Source organism: Pomacea canaliculata, linkage group LG14 (assembly GCF_003073045.1).
Source record: "Pomacea canaliculata isolate SZHN2017 linkage group LG14, ASM307304v1, whole genome shotgun sequence".
NCBI classification, from domain to species: domain Eukaryota; kingdom Metazoa; phylum Mollusca; class Gastropoda; order Architaenioglossa; family Ampullariidae; genus Pomacea; species Pomacea canaliculata.
The window spans coordinates 3,330,993-3,349,500 of NC_037603.1; the positions used below are offsets into that span (position 1 = coordinate 3,330,993).

At 37.5% G+C, this 18,508-nt stretch overlaps 1 protein-coding gene and 1 long non-coding RNA gene across 9 annotated transcripts; one reads left to right on the forward strand and one right to left on the reverse strand.

Moving 5' to 3' along the window:
* On the forward strand, positions 1-16,999 carry LOC112555401. Of its 4 annotated transcripts, none has more exons than XR_003097465.1 (3): positions 1-1,125; positions 10,348-14,887; positions 14,982-16,997. It is a non-coding gene; the product is annotated as an uncharacterized LOC112555401 (long non-coding RNA). The 4 variants fall into 4 exon arrangements; XR_003097464.1 differs by lacking the exon at positions 1-1,125 and having other exon boundaries at positions 9,153-14,887; positions 14,982-15,169; positions 15,895-16,999; XR_003097466.1 differs by lacking the exon at positions 1-1,125 and having other exon boundaries at positions 9,153-14,887; positions 14,982-15,081; positions 15,895-16,999.
* Positions 1,132-7,886, reverse strand: LOC112555397. Of its 5 annotated transcripts, none has more exons than XM_025223770.1 (4): positions 7,814-7,886; positions 6,131-6,215; positions 5,473-5,647; positions 1,132-3,865 (listed from the first exon to the last, which is right to left on the reverse strand). In XM_025223770.1, the coding sequence occupies exons 2-4, from the start codon at positions 6,203-6,205 to the stop codon at positions 3,084-3,086; spliced, it is 1,032 nt and encodes a 343-aa protein (XP_025079555.1). In that variant the 5' UTR covers positions 6,206-6,215; positions 7,814-7,886; the 3' UTR covers positions 1,132-3,083. The 5 variants fall into 5 exon arrangements, with proteins under 5 accessions (XP_025079555.1, XP_025079554.1, XP_025079556.1 ...); XM_025223769.1 differs by lacking the exon at positions 7,814-7,886 and adding an exon at positions 7,747-7,808; XM_025223771.1 differs by lacking the exon at positions 7,814-7,886 and adding an exon at positions 6,502-6,534.
* Positions 17,000-18,508: the final 1,509 nt, after the last annotated feature.

The following is an 18,508-nucleotide window of genomic DNA, read 5'->3' on the forward strand; positions in this document are numbered from 1 at the left end:
AATTTCATTGTCGTCATCCCTGAACATACACAACTTGAGAGCTGATCATGGAAGTGTCTGACAACTGTTTCACAGAAATGCTTTAAATCACAAGTCCACTGGAAATGTCCACACACCGTCATCTGACCTCAGGAGGAGGAAATCCTGTCGCCATCAAAGCTGAGTAAGACACCAGTTCACCAGCTTCCTTGTCTACAGGTTCCTACAGCTGTTGATGTGAACTGTTTTCTTGCTGCGATGCGATGCCAGGTCGAACAAAGAACTGTTTTCAAGAGATGTTGAGGTGAATGACTCGACAGAGCTATCACGTGACTATGTCAAAATCAGTTTGTGTGCACGCGCTCGGTCCTCTAGTTCATAGTGGGGAGTTTTTATAAACAAATGTGAGCAGGAGTCGACTTCCGTGAGCGTAGGTTAACGAGAACAGTTCTCTTAAGATGTATATGCCCGTTACTTTTGTACATAAATACTATTTCTTTTAACTCTATGGACCTGAATTTCCGCGTTTACGAAGAAAAGCGAAAGTCGCCAACATTTCCGTCTATCTTGTTCTACATCTCGTATGCATGTGTTGAAGAGTGAGTGAAAACGAGAGAGGAGGGGAAATAGTTGTTATCACCATTCTACAGGAATGAGTCACGTGAGTATACATTTACACTTTATGACGAACAGAAGGCTGGATTAAGAAATAAGTAAGGAAAATTGAAAAAACATTTCCACCTAGCGGTCATTTCACAGCACGAGGCAGGCACACCCAAGGGCAGAGGCCACAAAGAGACTAAAAAGAAAGCCAGAGATTGACAAATCGAAATCATCGACAAAATGTCGTCGTCATCATCATCTTCCTCGGCATCAACCGCCCTTCACGTATCCCTGGAGGACCACCTTCGGGAGGGTATCTCTCATGCCTAGCGACGTGGCCAAACCATACCAGGGATCGAAACCAACCTACAAGGCTACATCCAAAACTGCGTAGATGGTACAGAAACTGCCTTTCCTTGATGAACCCAACAGCCCAGGGAGGAGGCGAAGGACGAACACATGTCGACTGAGGGTTGATACTCATACACCAACACACGACAACGGTTTACGTGTTGGATCCTGCGTCCGACACCAAAGGCACAGGTAAAACTGCTTGTCCACCGTTCACACATTCAGCGATTCTTAATTTTGTTAATGAAATTTTTAAATATTTGGTTTGCTTAATCCATCCACATGTCTACATATTAGACTTGTTTTTGTTTAAAATATCCATCAGTCAACTAATATTTCGGAAGCTACATAGACGGCCTCATTTCAGCCATTCCGATTCTAGCGAGAAAGGGAAGTTTTCCATTTCCTGCAACATAAACTTAAAAAAGGACAAGAATTTGGCAGGCCCCTCCCACCGTAAAAAGGACAAACAAAAACGGACTTCATTGTTCGTTCTCGCGATTTGTCTTTGCAAAGACGAAAGGTAGGCGGCCGGTGAGCCACGCCTTCCTCGCGCGCCTCTCGTTTGCTGTCGGACGAGGGCAACAGCTGGCGTGTGCTGCCACATCCCATAAGCAACCAAAGATGAAGTCGACAGACCGAAGCAGAGGTAGAAAGGACAAGGGGCACGTTAACAGCTATCATTTAACAAGTACACGAACCGACAAACACATCTTAATAGCTTTGATTTTCCCTCTGGCAGGCTGATTAGTTCTATTCCATCCATCAATTTCAATGAGTGAGTCTGTTCTATTGGTGAGGTTTTTTGGGTTTTTTTTGGTGGGGGGAGGGGTTTTGGTGCTAACATGGAGAACTTCCCATGTTCCTGAACAGCAGATCAAGGAGTGAAACGCAGAATCTAGTTGATGATTGGATATTTACCGCAGGTGGATCATTCCAAAATGCCCTCAACTCCCTTTCCGAAAGTAACGTTGGTTAAACATTAGTTTTACACCAAGTATTTAAGTTGAACAGTTTTAGTATCATGCCAGTGTTTATTCACTAGGATCGACAATATATATTTTAATGTGTTTGCAGAAACAGGTAATAGATCTGTTACAGTGATGACTGTAAAAATGTTGAACTAGGAATGGCTCACTGTGTCTAAGGTACAGCGTGTTGAATGCGGCCTTTGACCTTTCCTAATAAATAAGGTACACCTGTACTGCTGGGATAGCCAAACTGACCGGACTATGTGAAGCCTCATTGAGCGTATTTGCTTCAAACGTTTTCTTGCTCTTGTTTCCTAAGACATTTGATGCTATTGCGCTTCTGAACGATACAGACGGTCGAAGGGACGCAACTATTTGAGCATGAGTTGGCGTTTTACAGAAAGGTTTATCTCCCCAAGATAAGAGCAGTGACCTGCTTCAGTCTGGAAATAAAATGCAGTTGGTCCAGTAATTACTAATTCAAAACATTAGCCAGTCTTACATTTTCTGTAAACCAAGTGCACCCTCCCAACACTGCCAGCAGTAACCTCTATCCACATACATTATATACAAGGACATTAGAATGATGAAAAAAATAGAAAACATTAATTTCCTTTCCCTCAATATTTTATTCAGGGAGTGTTACTATGTGTTGAATAATAATAATCATCATCATCATAATTGCAAAATTTGTCAAGCATATACTCACACTGCTAAGGAGCATGCTCTTAGCGCTTAAAAACAAGAATGAAACATGGACAGCATACGAGGGACAGGAAAACAAATAACGCATGAACCTTAAAAGAATAAACAACCGTACTAAACGAAGAATAAAATCAAATACAGAAAACACAAAAAGGAACCAAATAACAAGAACAAGAGCTGAGAGTAATATGAGAATGCCATACCTGAACTTGTAATAGACTTGAGAAGAAACTTTAAAAGGTAAAGACGTAATAAGGTAAACATTGTTTTCAGTCTGGTATTGGTTATCACATCATAAAACATGCTAAATTTCTTTTCCAATATACTTTAACTTCTGTTTTTCCTTAACTCTTCCTATACAGTACACACTTACAGATGCAAATGACTTCATAGCAACAGCTCAATTGCACCGTTTTGTTTGTACAGTTTGAATTAAAAAATCTCTGTTGCTGACTTTTAAAATATCAGAAACCATCACTCAAAGTTAGAATCTAAGCTAGAATGGATATCTCTTAAGAAATCAGGTGTCTGAAGATCATCAAACACTACTGAAGAGTTTAGTTTTTCACCCATTTCAACAGTGTCATCAGATGAGACCAACCTGTGGTCATCACTCTGACTTCCAGACAAAGAACCTCTGACTGGGATGGATTCTTCCAAAAACTCCTCTTTGTTCTCCCCACCATACATCCTAGTGAACATTTCAGAACAATGTCCAAGGTTTAGGTCTGAATATTCAAAATCTTTGGCTTTACATTCTTCAGTTGTAGACAATTTCCCCTGATGCTTTGAAAGAAACCTGACAACTTCCTCCGAGTGTTCTATAGAGTCATCCTGGGATTGCTCCAGAAAGAAAGGGGTGCAAAGGGAGTCCATGTCGAAAAGGTCAGTTTTCTGTGTGCAACAATCCATCAACACTTGACTACAGATTTTCTTCTCCTTTATGCTGTGCACATCTTTCCTTAACATTTCTTTGTCCTCTACAGAAGACTCCTCAGAAGGTAATGTGTAGCAGTCTGTTGGGAAACAGCGAGCATCTAACACATGACTAATCAATTCAGATTTTTCATTATCTGGATTAATTTTCATGTGAACTGTGTGTGTACCTATAGATGATCCTGCAGATCCTTTCTGTGATGTCAAAGGTGTTGATGGCTGGTCAATGAATTCTTCGGACAAGAGTGAGAAGGGGCATGCGTTGTCTGTCGTTTCTTCGTGGATATTTGAAATTTCTGTGTCAGAGTGTGTTACATCTGCTGAGAAAAAAAACACAAAGCAAAAAGAATTTTAAGCAACACAAAAAGATGAGAACTATAATTTTTTGTTCTAGCACCAAGTGCAGACCAACAAAACAATGCAGAATAAGAAATTGTCACTTTTCATATCCGCTACCTACCCACAATCTTTTAAATGTGCACTGAAAACACACCTCTTCCTTTATCATAACAACGGTCCGCACAATGCTAGTCTTTTTTCACACCCTTTCCCTCTTTTCTGCTAATTGCTACTTCCCTACTCATCCTCCTTTGCAAAATCACAATACTTTCAGTCCTTGTTACTCGGCTCATCTTTGCATTTTCTTTGTCCTTTATTCATTATTATCAGCATTACTGTTTATCCTGCCATTGTTCATATGTTGTTTGTTTATTCTTCTGTCCCTCATATGTTGTCCGTGTTCTTAAGCGCTAATAGCATCCTCCTTATGAGTATGAATATGCGCTATACATACTTTGCGTTTATTATTATTGTTAAACTGTCAAATTATAAAAACTAAAGTTATAAGACGATAACAACATTTAGAACACAGAAAACATCACTAAAAGTATAAACTATATGAGTAGCCTTGTGCTCTCATTCTTATGTCAGAATGAATGATGATGGCAAGAATTGTCTAGTGCCATACCCTGGCCAAAGCTAGGCTTACCTTTCTTTACAAAGACAACAAATTTTAAACTTGTGAAAGTAATGACACAGGCATACACTCACACAGGCATAATAAGTGAAGCCAATCAAACATTATCAAGAAAAATCTAAGGTAGCAAGTAGGAAAGAAAAGTTATTTAAAAAACCAAGTGAAAATAATTCTTGAAAAGATGTCTTTAAAGCAGTTTTGAAAGATGCCTGATAGAGTCAATGTGATGAAGATATGGTAGGGAAATCCACAGTGTGGAAAAAGACATCTCACTAAAACACTTAGTCATTATCTAGGAGATGATGAGAATGCACTGATTAAAAGAAAAATGATGGAAGGTGCATATGTGTCCTTCAGAATATGAGAGTCAAATGTGAGGTATGATTTTATAGACCTAATCTGAGATAAGGCAGCTAAAAGCTGAGGGACATTAAATGAGAAACATTATTCATATATGACAAACTGAAAGAACTGAAAGTAATGAGATGTTCAAGTATTATGCCTAATGCAAAAAGCTATGTCAACACTCTGATTCTCACCAATTAATGTTTGACAGTTAAGGAGGGATAACCAGACTAACACTACAGCTTCAGTTTATATATATATATGTGGTTTATATATACCACAGCTTCAGTTTATAAATCCAGAAATATATAATATACCTGTTTAACAGTTCCAAACGTGTAAAAAGCTAACATTTTATCAGTTCATTAAAATGTACTTAGTCTAATGGACAGTCAAAGAATAAAGTCAAAGAAAATAATTATTCCCCGCTTATCATCACAAAAGAAAAATGTTCAGTAGAAGAGATAGCACAAATACAAGTATACACCGATAAACATGGCATATCATCTCCAAAAAAATTAATTCTCTATTTCATCCTTTTCTTGCTTTAATTTTAAGGTTTATTTGAATAAGAATCTCCTAAGTCTTTTTAAATATAAATATTACCTGCTGAAAGAGGTTTCAAAACATTCAGATGAGGTGCAGTGAAGAAATCCATTAAAGATGTTTGCCTTATTTTGCTTTTCCTCTCTACATTTTGTAAAGGGGATATAATTACCCTTCCTGGGGATAACTTCTTTACAAGTGAGCAGCATCCACGTCGCTTTGGTAGAAGTGTTGTCTGAAATTGTATTTGACATTTGTAACACATACTACTTTTTCTAAACTTGTATATGACTTTAGTTTGGTAATCATTGAAAAATATGAACAACTATGCTGATTTCATACTACTGAAATATCTGCACATAAAAATGTATAACTCTGTATGAATTAACATAAAGTATTGAAGCTACAGTATCTTAGCTGAGACACATCTGAAATTTTCAAGTATACAAAACAAAAAACAAATCAAAAATGATAATCAAATAGCTGGAATTTTAATAGACCAGATGAACCCCACATTAAAAACAATACTGAATAAAACAAAAAGGGAGAACAAAGCTGATAGACATGCCCATCTAATCTTCAAGCATTGTTCTGCAGAAAAAAAAACACTTTCATACATTACATCAAATTCCTAAGACATATACATACAGTTGAAAGTTAACATTTTAATGTGATTTTACTAGTACTAAGAATAAGATACAATATGTTGGAGCAATACCTTGCTTTTATTTCTTGTTGTCAACCACTGGTCTGCATTTTCATTGGACTTTGTATCATGCTGTTTTTTCCCCATTGTATCAATGCTAAAAAAATAACATGGCATGTGTTCAATAGATGAAATACAGGTACAGCACACCTAGCATGTTTTCCAACAAAATCAACAAAGCATGAATACCCACATACACAACTGTCTGAAGAAGGATGGCTTATTGTATTATATTAAATTGCTAGAATGTAGAGATATGTCTTATTCTGGTGGATTGAAGTACTTAATAATCCACTCTCTCAAGGCAAAAATGAGTCAGGGGAGACCTTATTCAGATTACATTTTATGGATGACATTGATATACATGAATTTTTTTTCCTTACCTCAAATATTACTAGCAATTCGAAAGATGCTGTAGCACAAGTAAATGCAAATGTTACTTTTCACAAAGATTTCTAGCTAATTACAAATAACATGCAACTTATATTAACTAACATTTGAATGTCTCGAAGACAAAGGAAATGATCTTTGACTTTAGGCTGAACAGACCTGTTGTGGTTAATAGCACTATCCATGGTGATGCCATCGAGATTGTCAACACTTATAAATATTTAGGTACTATCTTTGATGATAAACTTAAATGGGATGTGAACACTGACATGATCCTCAGGCGGAGCCAGCAACGCTTATACCTGCTACGGAAGCTTCGGTCTTTCTCTGTCAGCCCAGTCATTCTCACTCGGTTCTATCAGTCCTTCATTGAGAGTCTCATCACCTTTTCTTTCACTTCTTGGTTTCACAACCTCTCCGTAGGGAACAGGAGCAGCCTTGTCTCCCTTGTTAAGATCTGTTCCAAAATCACCGGAACCAAGCAGAGGGATTTAGCCCTCTTCAATAAACAGCAAATCCTTAGGACGGCATCCCGTATCCTAACTATTCCTGGTCATGTGTTGGCGAGTGAGTTCTCACTCCTGCGGTCTGGTCGCAGATACGCTGTACCGGTAAGTCGAACGAACCGTTACCGTAACTCGTTCATTCCGTGAGCCATCCACTTTTTAAATTCCACTAGCTGTGATGATGTGTCCGTCTGAGGTGACCTTGTGCGGGGTGCCCACTGAACCTCCTGTTGCTATGTTACTGTATGAGTGGGTGTGTGTGCACATGTGTGTGTGTATGTCGCCAGAATCTATTCCCTTTCATCTCTCATAAAATTCTTCCCTCTAGTGTGCTGGCGTGTCATCTTACCTATAATTGCCCTTGTGGATGAATAAAGTTGTATTGAATTGAATTGAATTAACATTAAAGATGCACCAAAGTGGAATAGCTGTAAGAACTCTCTAGGTAACATTCCAAAACAGAAATCTGTTTTAGTTTTGATGTATTTGTGTGAAACTCAGAACCACACAAATTAAAATTACCTTAAGAGTTAAATGATACCCCTATTGCTACTATTACTACAACTGTTATACACTGACACAGTAAAGACAGAAATGTCTCTAAATGCGCTTTCTATAAGTGGAACTGCACTCCAGTGTATTGACGTTGTTCAGACAAATTCGTTAAAAGAGTTCTACTTACTTATCCGACAATATCTGACAACTAAAAGAATGCAAAAGATAAACTGTCACCTTTTAATGATCATTCAGTCCCTGCTAGTCCTACTATTAGAACGCACACTGCACACACAAGAAATACACAATCGTCGCTTGAAGAAGCCGCGCAAGGGGAAGTCACTCGCTTTATTTTTGTACCCCCACCCCTTGATTCTCTCTCTCTCTCACTTGTCTCTCTCTGTATATATGCAAACAATTTTTGTTTGTACGAAAGAATAAATATCCTAAAATCATTTCGTAACAGACACTACTTAAGTAGCACCACACTGCCATGCTGACCATACATAATAATAATTATTTCAGCGTTCCACTACTCATGTCCACTAACAACTGTTGTCTCCCTTAGACTACATCGACTTCGAAAAATATTTTTTCAAGTGACAACATTTTGCATTTTCGGAGCCATCGTATGCGGCAGCTCTTCAACCCTATCTAATATTTTAGTATTATCTGGATGAGTAAATGAGTTCAAAGAATGCTTACTACCTTTTTCATATTGTGTTATTGTAATCCAAATAATTATAATCATATGCGATTTGCACGACCACATAAAAGGTTACTTCAGCATCTTTATCTCTTTATCTACATAATGTGTAAGAATACATTTTCAAGCTGGCTTTTCAATTGTAGAGTGCATAGATCGGTTAGAATTTAGATGGTGGGTGCCTTGTCTGTTTGCCTAACATTCAACTCCTGCATGTTGATTTATATTTAACAGCTTTATCCAGATGTATGTGAAACTGATTTTTGTGCATTACTTTCAAAGATCAATTATTGTCACACGTTAAAATTTTGTTGCATGAGCATCCCATAAACCACAACATTCACTTATCTACAGTGTACATGAATGAACTATTCTAAGAATGATAATATGATAACACTGAAAAGCATTATGGAATACTAAACTTATTTATTGGGAGAATGTAATCATTATGCAGTCAACCATGTCATGACCAACAAAGGAAAACCTTTTAAAGTTCGGTGTTTATATATCTCTGATCATACTCCTTGAAACTGAAAAAGCAAGTTACAGTGACCTGACAAAAAAAGACTTGAGTGTTGTCATTCAACCATGCTGTTTCAGCAGTTCCAAAAATTGAAAAATAGAAAACTTCAGAAGGCACTGTTAAAAGTTAAACTAGCACTCAAACTATAGTACATCTTAATCCAAAGAAAGATGTTCCATGGTTAAGGTGACCAGACGTCCCGCATTTGGCGGGACAGTCCCGCTTTTGACCTCGTGTCCCGCCTGCTAATCGGGCGGGACGCCCAATGTCCCGCTTTCTGGCTTTCTGGCAAGTCCATCAAATGTCCCGGTTGTCTTTAAAAATCACTTTTTTCGGCGTTCTTTGACGGTGACGACACCATCATCGGCACGTGTCCCGCTTTCGCCCTCGAAACGTCTGGTCACCTTATCCATGGTTATTCAATATAGTTTTCAGCAGAATTGTTTTCACAACAGTCAATAACATAAATGCATTCAGGTATTCATGCCATCAAAGATTTTTTGCAATCAGTAAATGCATATAAACACATCAACATTAAGGAAAAATAAACATAATAAATGTAGTACTAGTGAGCAGCATTTTGGACAAATATTTTGATTTTACACATTGAGATTTTATTTCACTTAAAACTTTTGTTTAAAAATTGTCCAGTTCTTACATAAATGTAAATACCAAGAAAAGTCAAAATCTTCATCCCCAAAGGAATATTGCTTAAAACAATAACTTTATGAGCAAACAACATATATTATTTCTGATGAGATCTAAGATGACATGAGAAAAAATTCCTCATCAATTCACACCCTCAAACACACATGTACATACACTCATATAAAAAAAACTTAAAAGAGATTTTATACGAGTATTTTATGACTATTGTTGGTAGAATGGTAGAAGTAATGCCTTGCGAACATTTTTATGTTAAATACTGTAAAATTCTAAGGTAAAATGTATTTTATTTCTTAATACTTTTTTGTCAATTGCTCAGAGTTACTTCAGAGGATACTCATTTACAAAAGAGATCAATGATATCTGTGCTTTCTCTTTAACTCCCTTAGTATGGCATAAAAATTTAACATTACAATGATTGGCTTATAACTCTAGACTGTGAAGACAACAGTGAATGAAGTTTGCTTTTTATTATTGCTGCTCTGAGGTAAACATTAGACTAAGAAACCTATACATTTTTGGATAGGAGAAAGCTTGAACTTTGCAATAAAAGTAATGAAAATTGCCTTCCCCATGTTTCCCGACAAAGCCACAATCGTGGCCCACTGTGCTCAGAGGGTTAATCAGTTTCAGAAACAGTTCTCAAATGTATTCTGGTGTCCTATATCAGAAGGAATTCTCAATTCCAGATTATGTTCATGCATTAATGATGTTTTACCCACAGGGATATGCTATAAATTTGTATTCCTTTAAAGACTGTTTAGAAGATGGCCTATGTTTGGCAAGAGTTCAACATTCTTGATATACAAGCTGGGTTCTTTCTCGACATATGCATGATCTTGGCCTCTTACACTGGAATCATGATGAATGTTTACTTCCTGAGAATTATGACATTGTGATCTATGTAAAACTTTTTTACAAATATCATAATCTGAGTTTTTAGTCTCACCAGTTTTCTTGGCATTGTCTGCAGCTGAAAAATTAGATCCAGTTTTGTTTTGATCAGGGAGAGCCCACTACTACCACTTCTTTCACAGCATCATCCTGATAGTTGAGTTTTGCTGCTAATTCTTTTTTATAACATTCACAACCACTGAGCTTTGCACCGTCATGACAACAGTTTATCCTTGCAGAAGTTGCTGTCTTGGAATACAGTTTTTCACAGACTAAATGCTCTGAACATTTCTCAAACTCTAGGTGACCGTTCAACCTAAAATCTTCAGAATCCCACTTTTCACACACTAATGCCTCGTCGATTTCTATGCTTTCCTGGTGGTAGTTTATGGTTAATAACGTTTCCTTTTTAGGGCTTAGTGTATCACTGATGCCTTCAAAGTTCAACTTTACTATGGGTTCCCTTGTAGACTGAGCCATAACTCTGTTAAAGTCCACGCTGTTTTCCATGCCTTCTCCACAACAGTTTACACGAGCTGCAGTAGCTTTTCTTGCAGGAAGTGAGATTCCTCTTCCAGGGCTTTCGCTCCATTCAGCATTGTTTTGATGGCTGTTTTCATTTGCTGACATTTCTCTTCGCCGACTAAAATGCCACTACTTTTTTAAAATGATCCAGTAAGTGGTTATTCCTCCCTGCGTGAGTTTCGTCTGCTTATAGCTTGCAATCGATGACTTCAGCAATTGAAAAGATATTTGTAGAACTTGTCTTTCTTTTTGATTATTCTTTTGGAATCACACCACATATATCTAGAATTCTAGATTTTTGTCTTCAACACAAGTGTCTAGCAACGAAGAATGTGTGAAAGACAACTTCGCTGCTTTTTAAACATCAGCGATCTTAAATGGCGGACCTTTTTCTGCGACTTATCGTTCTTGGCCTTTTCAGATTTGTGTTTTGTTAGCGTGGGCAAAACAGCGCTTTGATCAAATTTAGCAGCAAGTTTTTAAAATCTTGATGTTGCATCTCTGAAAGAATATCTACAAAAGCATGGAGTCGCTACTAATCATTACAGAAAGGAAACTTCGGTGAAATTGGTCAATGTGCCAGTCTGACACCAAGCACACTTATGCCAAGAAAACCCATGGAAATGACTGCATTCTGATTTCCTTAATTTTTGCATTCATAGAATTTTCAACAACTGTGTATTTTTCCATGTGTGTTGACAGAGATAATGGAGCATGCAGAAATATGGGTATGTAACGAAACTAAACCTCAGGATATTTCGTAACTCCGAGGGCGTACTCAGAGACCTCTAGTGTACCGGAACATGTGTAGTCACCACCAAAGTTCATTGCCGCTTAGAAAGGTCATTTCCTGCATGCCAGAACCTCACTCAAAGATCACATTCCCACTTACAATCAGGTGCCGTCCGTTTTACATGCCGTAGAAGGTATGTGTGAAGTATGTGACTGATAGTCCTCTTTTATGGGTTGTGAAAAGCAAAATCTGTGAGGTGCTTGTTAAGCTTGATGAAATTACCTTTAATTGCACCAGGGTATTTATAAATTAGGGTATATTACCTTCTTATTTGGTGTGCTAACTTTGGTCATTTCTTCTAAATTTTACAGCAGTCGCTTCATGTGCTGTACTCTGTGTGCATTTTTCTTGTAGTAAGATTACTGTCATGTCAAGCTATCTCATCTGTGTTGTTCTTTACATAACATTGATGTGTTCTTAGTTGTTTGATTAAATGACACACTGCATCTTTTTAATTTTAATAAAACAGTGATATAAAAATATCAGTACAAATGTTGTCTCAGCAATCACATTTGGAAATTTGCGCAAACCATTTTAACTTATCCTAAAAATTGCATATGAATCAAGTTTAACAAATAATTTATATAACAAGCTGTAATGGACCATATACACATTTTGATATAGTGGCAATATGACTGTAAAACACTGCAACTTTTATATGATTATAGTACAGACTTATGTTCATGATACCCTGTTCTGTTTAGTAATGGTGACATCATTTTGAATGGTTTATGCAAATTAGCTTAGCCATAGTATCGTTTGTTTAAATAAATTACCTTACAGTGTCTGGTCCTTGGCTATTTTACATGTCATCAAATAAAAAATATGACTTTTTTTAGTGGTGGTGACATTTTGTTTGGATAACACAAATTTGTGCAGCCATAGTATTACTTGTTTTAATAAAATACCAATAACCTTGCAGTGTAGATTTGCATTTTCAAGACCAAAATAAAATCAGTCCTTCTGTACAGATTCAAGACATGGCACGTGACAAACACGTCACCAAGATTCGGACATTTGTCAGCAAATGACTTTGCCACATTACCAACATCAGATGGCCCAATAACATCTCCAATACAGACCCGTTGGAGAGAACCAACCTAAAGCCTGCCAGCCAAAACATCAAGGAGCAGAAGTGGAGCTGGATTGATCACACCCTGTGAAAGTTGGCTGACAATTTAACAAAGCAAAGGCAGCCAGGATAACATGGACCCATCTAAAGAAGGATGCCTAGAACCAGATCCATTGGTGTGGTGTACGTCTAGCCCTATATTTTACTGGGGAAAAACAAGACTAAGAAGAATCTTGAAGTGCGTGATCCTTGGCTGTTTGACATGGATAACATTTCCATTGTGTTTTGTCAAAATAACAAGGCTATCAGCAGCTGAACTAGAAAGAAAAGTGTGCTCCTGATTGTTGTAGAAATCATTCTCTTTCAAGCAAGGCTATGGAGTCAAAGGCTGCCAAAATTTTGGGGGAAAGATTTTTTAAAATAGATTTGGTTTTAGACATGTGGAGATGCTTTCTGATGGAGATTCCTCAAATATAAGACAGCTCTTGCATTAGACCCATACCCTGCATATAGAAGAATGGCAAATAAGGAGCTGATCATAAGGATGGTTCATGGGGTCCAAATTCCATGATATTATCCAGTTGCTTCAAGACTACTTTCATGGGTTTTTGAAGAGTAGGAGGTTCAGGTGCTCATGCAGTTTGTGCTTTCGAATTAGTTTCCTTAATGAAAGAGTTACATGTTGATGTTGATACCATTATCCTGACTGCTGACTAAGAAAGATCAGCACAGAGTGTCTGCTACTTCTGCCGATGCTCACAAAAATTGCAAGGCAACGCAGGCTAAATTGACACGTAATAAAGACTTTGACTGACTTTTTGTTTATACATAAGTAAACATTTCTATGGGAGCTTTTTAAAAAATATTTAGTATTTACTAAGCTTTCACTTTCTTTTCTGGCATTTTTATTTCTTGCTTTTTGTTACAGTTTTATTACTTCAAAACTTTGTATCTTTATATTAAAATGTAATACAGACGTAAATTTGGTTGAGCTTTTCTGTATATATATATATTTAAACATTTGTACGAGGGATTTTTAAAAAATTGTTTTCAATAAAATTTTCTTAAATATAAACACAACTGAGTTATAAGCATTTAAAATATTTTGGCACCATTTTGTATCGTTTCCATGGCAATCGATAGAGTGACACTGTTAGGAACGGGGTGGGTGGGGTTTGTCTCCTCTGTCTGTTGGTAGGCAGGGATTATCACCTTTACCCGTATACCTGTGGAAGTCAGGATCCCTCTCGATGGGGAAAATACTGAGTTTGGTTATTCCCACGCCATCCTTCGAAGCAGAGAGACTGTAGCGAATTTTGACAAAGTGTTTTTTTTTTTTTTTGGTTTGGCTTTCAACCTATCCACGTAAGAATGGTGTGAAATGATGTAATATTTGTTTAGAAGTCATGATATGTGTGCATTGGTGTGAATGTCTCTTGACATCATCCGAACAATGAGTTGAACTATTTTGCTGAGCTATTGGAGAAACTTTTCTGTAACTAAATGGAGCGTCAAGGAAGTTGACAGTAGTCCATGTCAGTAATATACTATTTGTGGTTTATAGCCATATGTTTATGCATTGAAGTTGAGTTATGTAAAAGTTGTTGCCCTCCATTTTACAATAAATACAAGCTCCCGCTCAATACAGGAGAAAGCCCACGTACAAATCTTTGGATCTGTTGTAAGAAAGAACACGTGTGGGACGGAGTATGTTGTCAGTGACTTATTGTGCTATCCTCAACACACGCGCAATAAAAGTATTTTTTAAGTTTTATTCAAGGGCCAAACAATTAAAAATCAAAATTGACGATATATTAAAGGTAATTTACTTAAAGCCGTGTCTGGTCTTATAAGGCACATAAGACCTCGCTTCCCTCTGTTCAAACAGCACCGACCGACCTATGACGTAATCCGAAACCATGCTCGCGCCGCCATCCTTGTTCTATGACACGTGTTTTTGTTCATCATTTCGCGCTTTATCCCATGTAGCCTATATATAGCTTCCACTAAATTTTACCCTCACTGCAGCAAGCCAAAGTGGTGTTCAGCATCTGAAATCTGAGTCATTTATTTAGTACGATGCCGCCTGCTATTCTGTAAGCAGGTTAGCACAGATTGATTTTTGTTTTTGAGTTGTCGAGCATTCAAAATTACGTAAATTTCGGATAAGCGCGAGATACGATCGATCGAGTGTTACAGGTGAGGTCATTTGAACTGTTTGTCAAATACATGTAACATTAGTTTTGCAGCTAAGATTTTAGAGAATAAGGGATAATTTTTATTTGCACTTCAGGTTTCGCCATGTGCTTCAACGGGGGAAATAACTGTTGGAAAAGCTAGGACTGGCACCGGTGAAATATTTGACAGGACAGCTTCATGAAACGCTGAAGACAGTATGCTTTCATAGAGTGATAGAGAAGGCTAATAAATCGCTCTTTTAGGGATTTCGACTGCCATGCATAATAGTTTGTTTATATACAGGTAATAAAATAATCCTAGGACAGTTCTACCCAGATTCAGTTCGTAGTGAATGAACTGCTGACCTTACTGAGCTGTTTAATGTGACGTCATAAAAACATCGTTGAAGGACAACTAGTCTATGAGCATTAAGTCATCATAATAAAACATTTCTTGGTGTTTATTCTTGGCTGCTAAAGCGACAAAGAAATTTGAGTTTTTACATTTCTTTACTTCAACTCAGGAACAAAAATATATTTGATTCGACTGTTGCAGCTTTGCTGACGACACTCAGCTGATATGTATCTCACCATTCATTGTCTGTTACGTAATGCTCATTTACCACTACTGGTCAGCTCAGACAGAGTTCGACCTATGTTGGTCGTGATGCTGCACGATACAATTATACATTGTTAAACGATATAGTGAACAATCAATCGGCTTTTGTCAGTTTGACGCTTGAAAACACCTATTTTATTTTCATTACAATTACAGTTCTGTTTAATAAAAAAAAAAAATGCATATAGTACAAGTAATTTGTTCATAAGTCAAACAAAAATCCAGTATTATGTGGGTTTTGGGGTGGAGTTTTTTAAAAGAAATCATCTAACACTTGGTCCAAACTTCTATAACCTGAAAGCAAAGGTGATCAGTGTTGTCAAATGTAGCTAAGTTGTTGTGCTGCAGTTACAAAAGCTGTCAGTTTTACAGTTTACATGACTTGTAACTGTAAAATATATTGGTTGCAGGAAGCGAGCCGGTCATGTCCCAAAGAAAAGAGGAAAGTGATGACACTGTCATTCCTTTAAATGATTTGGAACAAGATTCTTCTGATACATTCGAGCTTTCAGACGATGCTCTACAGGGTACATCTTCATCAAGCAAACAAAAAATTGGCATAGATTTTGATGAGGATACTCTGGATGAGACCCCAACGTATAAAACTTCAAAGAAATGGAGGGACAGTGGGTACCAGTCTTTTACCAGTGACTCGCAGTCATATTCTCTTGACGCTGATGAGTCAGAATGTTCATGGGAAACCAAACATAATACCTCAGCTGACATGAATGTCACATTCTGGAGTGATAGCAGTTTGGAAACAGGAAGGAACTGCAAAGAAAAATCCAAGACATCACAAGATATGAACCTTTACAGTAACTCTGATTCAATAGAGAGTAACTTTTCAGAAACACATGGCACCAAAAGAATAAAAGACACAAACAATAAAATAAAACTTTTATAATGTTTTATAGTGCATTTAGTTGATCTGTCTCTGAATTGTGTGCCTTTTTCTTCTTAATAATATCCAGCCTCTCTTAAGGAGTTGAGTTACACTATCTTACATGTTTTTACAGATGACGTTTAACTCAATCACTCTTCTAGCAAAGATTAATTTCTTTCTTTCCTTAATCCTATATACACCCATGCTTAAATGGAAGCCTGTATGTCAGATATTAAAACATGAAAATAAGCTCTAGTGACTCTTAAATTGTATCTTTGTTGATTTTCAGAATGGCAGACACACACGCACTCTTTTTTTTTTTTTTTTGGTGCTGAATCTGTTCATAATCTAGCCCAGAGATTCTCAACCTTTTTCATGACTGTACCCCAAAAGGGTGAAAGTATGTCCGCGTCTACCCCTCACATGTAAGTTTGTGCATAAAAGTACTTATTTTCATAATGGCCTGTGCTTATTTACACAAACATATTACAGAACTGCTGGCAGACGATTTTTTTTTCTCCCAGTTAACTACTAAAATGAGGCAGATGTGTACAGAGCTTCCAGTTTATTCCTATTTCAGATCACTAAAACGAGGCAGGTGTGTACAAAGCTTTCGGTTGTCACATTCATTGTTTAGGCTCACCGAGACTTACAGTGGAGAACTTCGCAAGAGGCTAAGCGTTGGTCTCATGAGACAGCAATCCACCTATGCACATCCATGATCCACCTGTTCATGTCCAAGCTCATTGATGTCGTTCTGTAACCTTGCATAACGTTTGCATACCACTGGTTGAGAACTGCCGATCTAGGTATTTGAGTAAAGAATAAACTTTCTGTAAAGGGTTTTATCAGTAAAATTTGTCAGCGTGTGTACTATGAACTACGTAAGATATGTCCAACCCATCACCATCTTGTGACTTCTGTGGTTCTATCTCACGTAGACTATAGGAAATTTCTCCATTATGACAATCACATTCAGAAAGTACAGAAACTGCCAGATTCATCTTTGGTGCACCCAAAAAGACCCCTGCTGTCTTTCTACTTCAAAAGGTGCATTGGTACCTATCCCTCAATGGATTGTAAGCTGCCATTCGTTTTAAAGTTATCAAACTTCTCTGTATTTTAGAATTTTTAAAGTCTATGCTTTTTCTTTATCTGACTTATCTTTGTAATTTCCCGTCAAAAATAGAAAAATGATGGTGCTCTTTCTCTCATCTTGGCCGTGAGTTGTGGAACAACTTATCTATCTTTGAAAACCCATCATCTAAGTAGCAGTTCAGCGTCAGTCCTCCTCCACCCCATTTTTGGGAAGGGGTCAGTTGTGTGTGAATGAATTTATGGGCTGATTGGATGACAGATCTTTATCATGTCTGATGAGAACCTTTTTTTCTAATTATGTCAATATGTACTAATTCTTTTGTGGAGCAGATCTTCAAGTTCTAGAAGGAAGACTTACAAAAAAAGAACACATTACCAGTGAGAGCTCATTACTACACACCTACATATACACTTGCCTTACATACAACCAATTGTATAAAACTAAATATATGCACACATTTAACAGGCAGCTACATCATATCTGAGTACTCAGCAAATGGTGGAGGGAATAAAACTGTTATTGGACTGTTAATTCAACAAGGGTTCCTTTAAAGCATCTGGGTGATGAGAGGGGTTGAAAGTACTGAACAAGGAAGTGGCCCTGGCTTTGAAAGTCTCGCAAAAGCGGGCTTGGGTGTTCTGACATAAAGCGTTATTGTTACAGGGAAGGTAGGGGTTGGTGGTTGAGCAGTCTCCCACTCCTCACAGCAGCTCAACACTGTCCTTGGGTTAAAGCGTTCATTCTGGTTGATGGGTATAGCAAAACATGCACTATACTACGTGATGGGGTGTATCTTCCACCTCAAGGCTCTTCTGATGACTATATTGGTTGTAGCAGGAAACTACTTCCACCTAGAGGTTATTTCACACTACGAGGGGAGAGAAAACCCCGATGGTTAGCTCTGTGAACATGCCTCACATGCAGAGTGGCCCAAGATGAGAATCTTTGTTCCCCACCATCCAACCCTATCTGTGCTACTCCCGAATTGTTTTTTAAAGGTACCTCAAACGCCTGTACCCTCCTGTTGCTAGGTGGCCCCAAC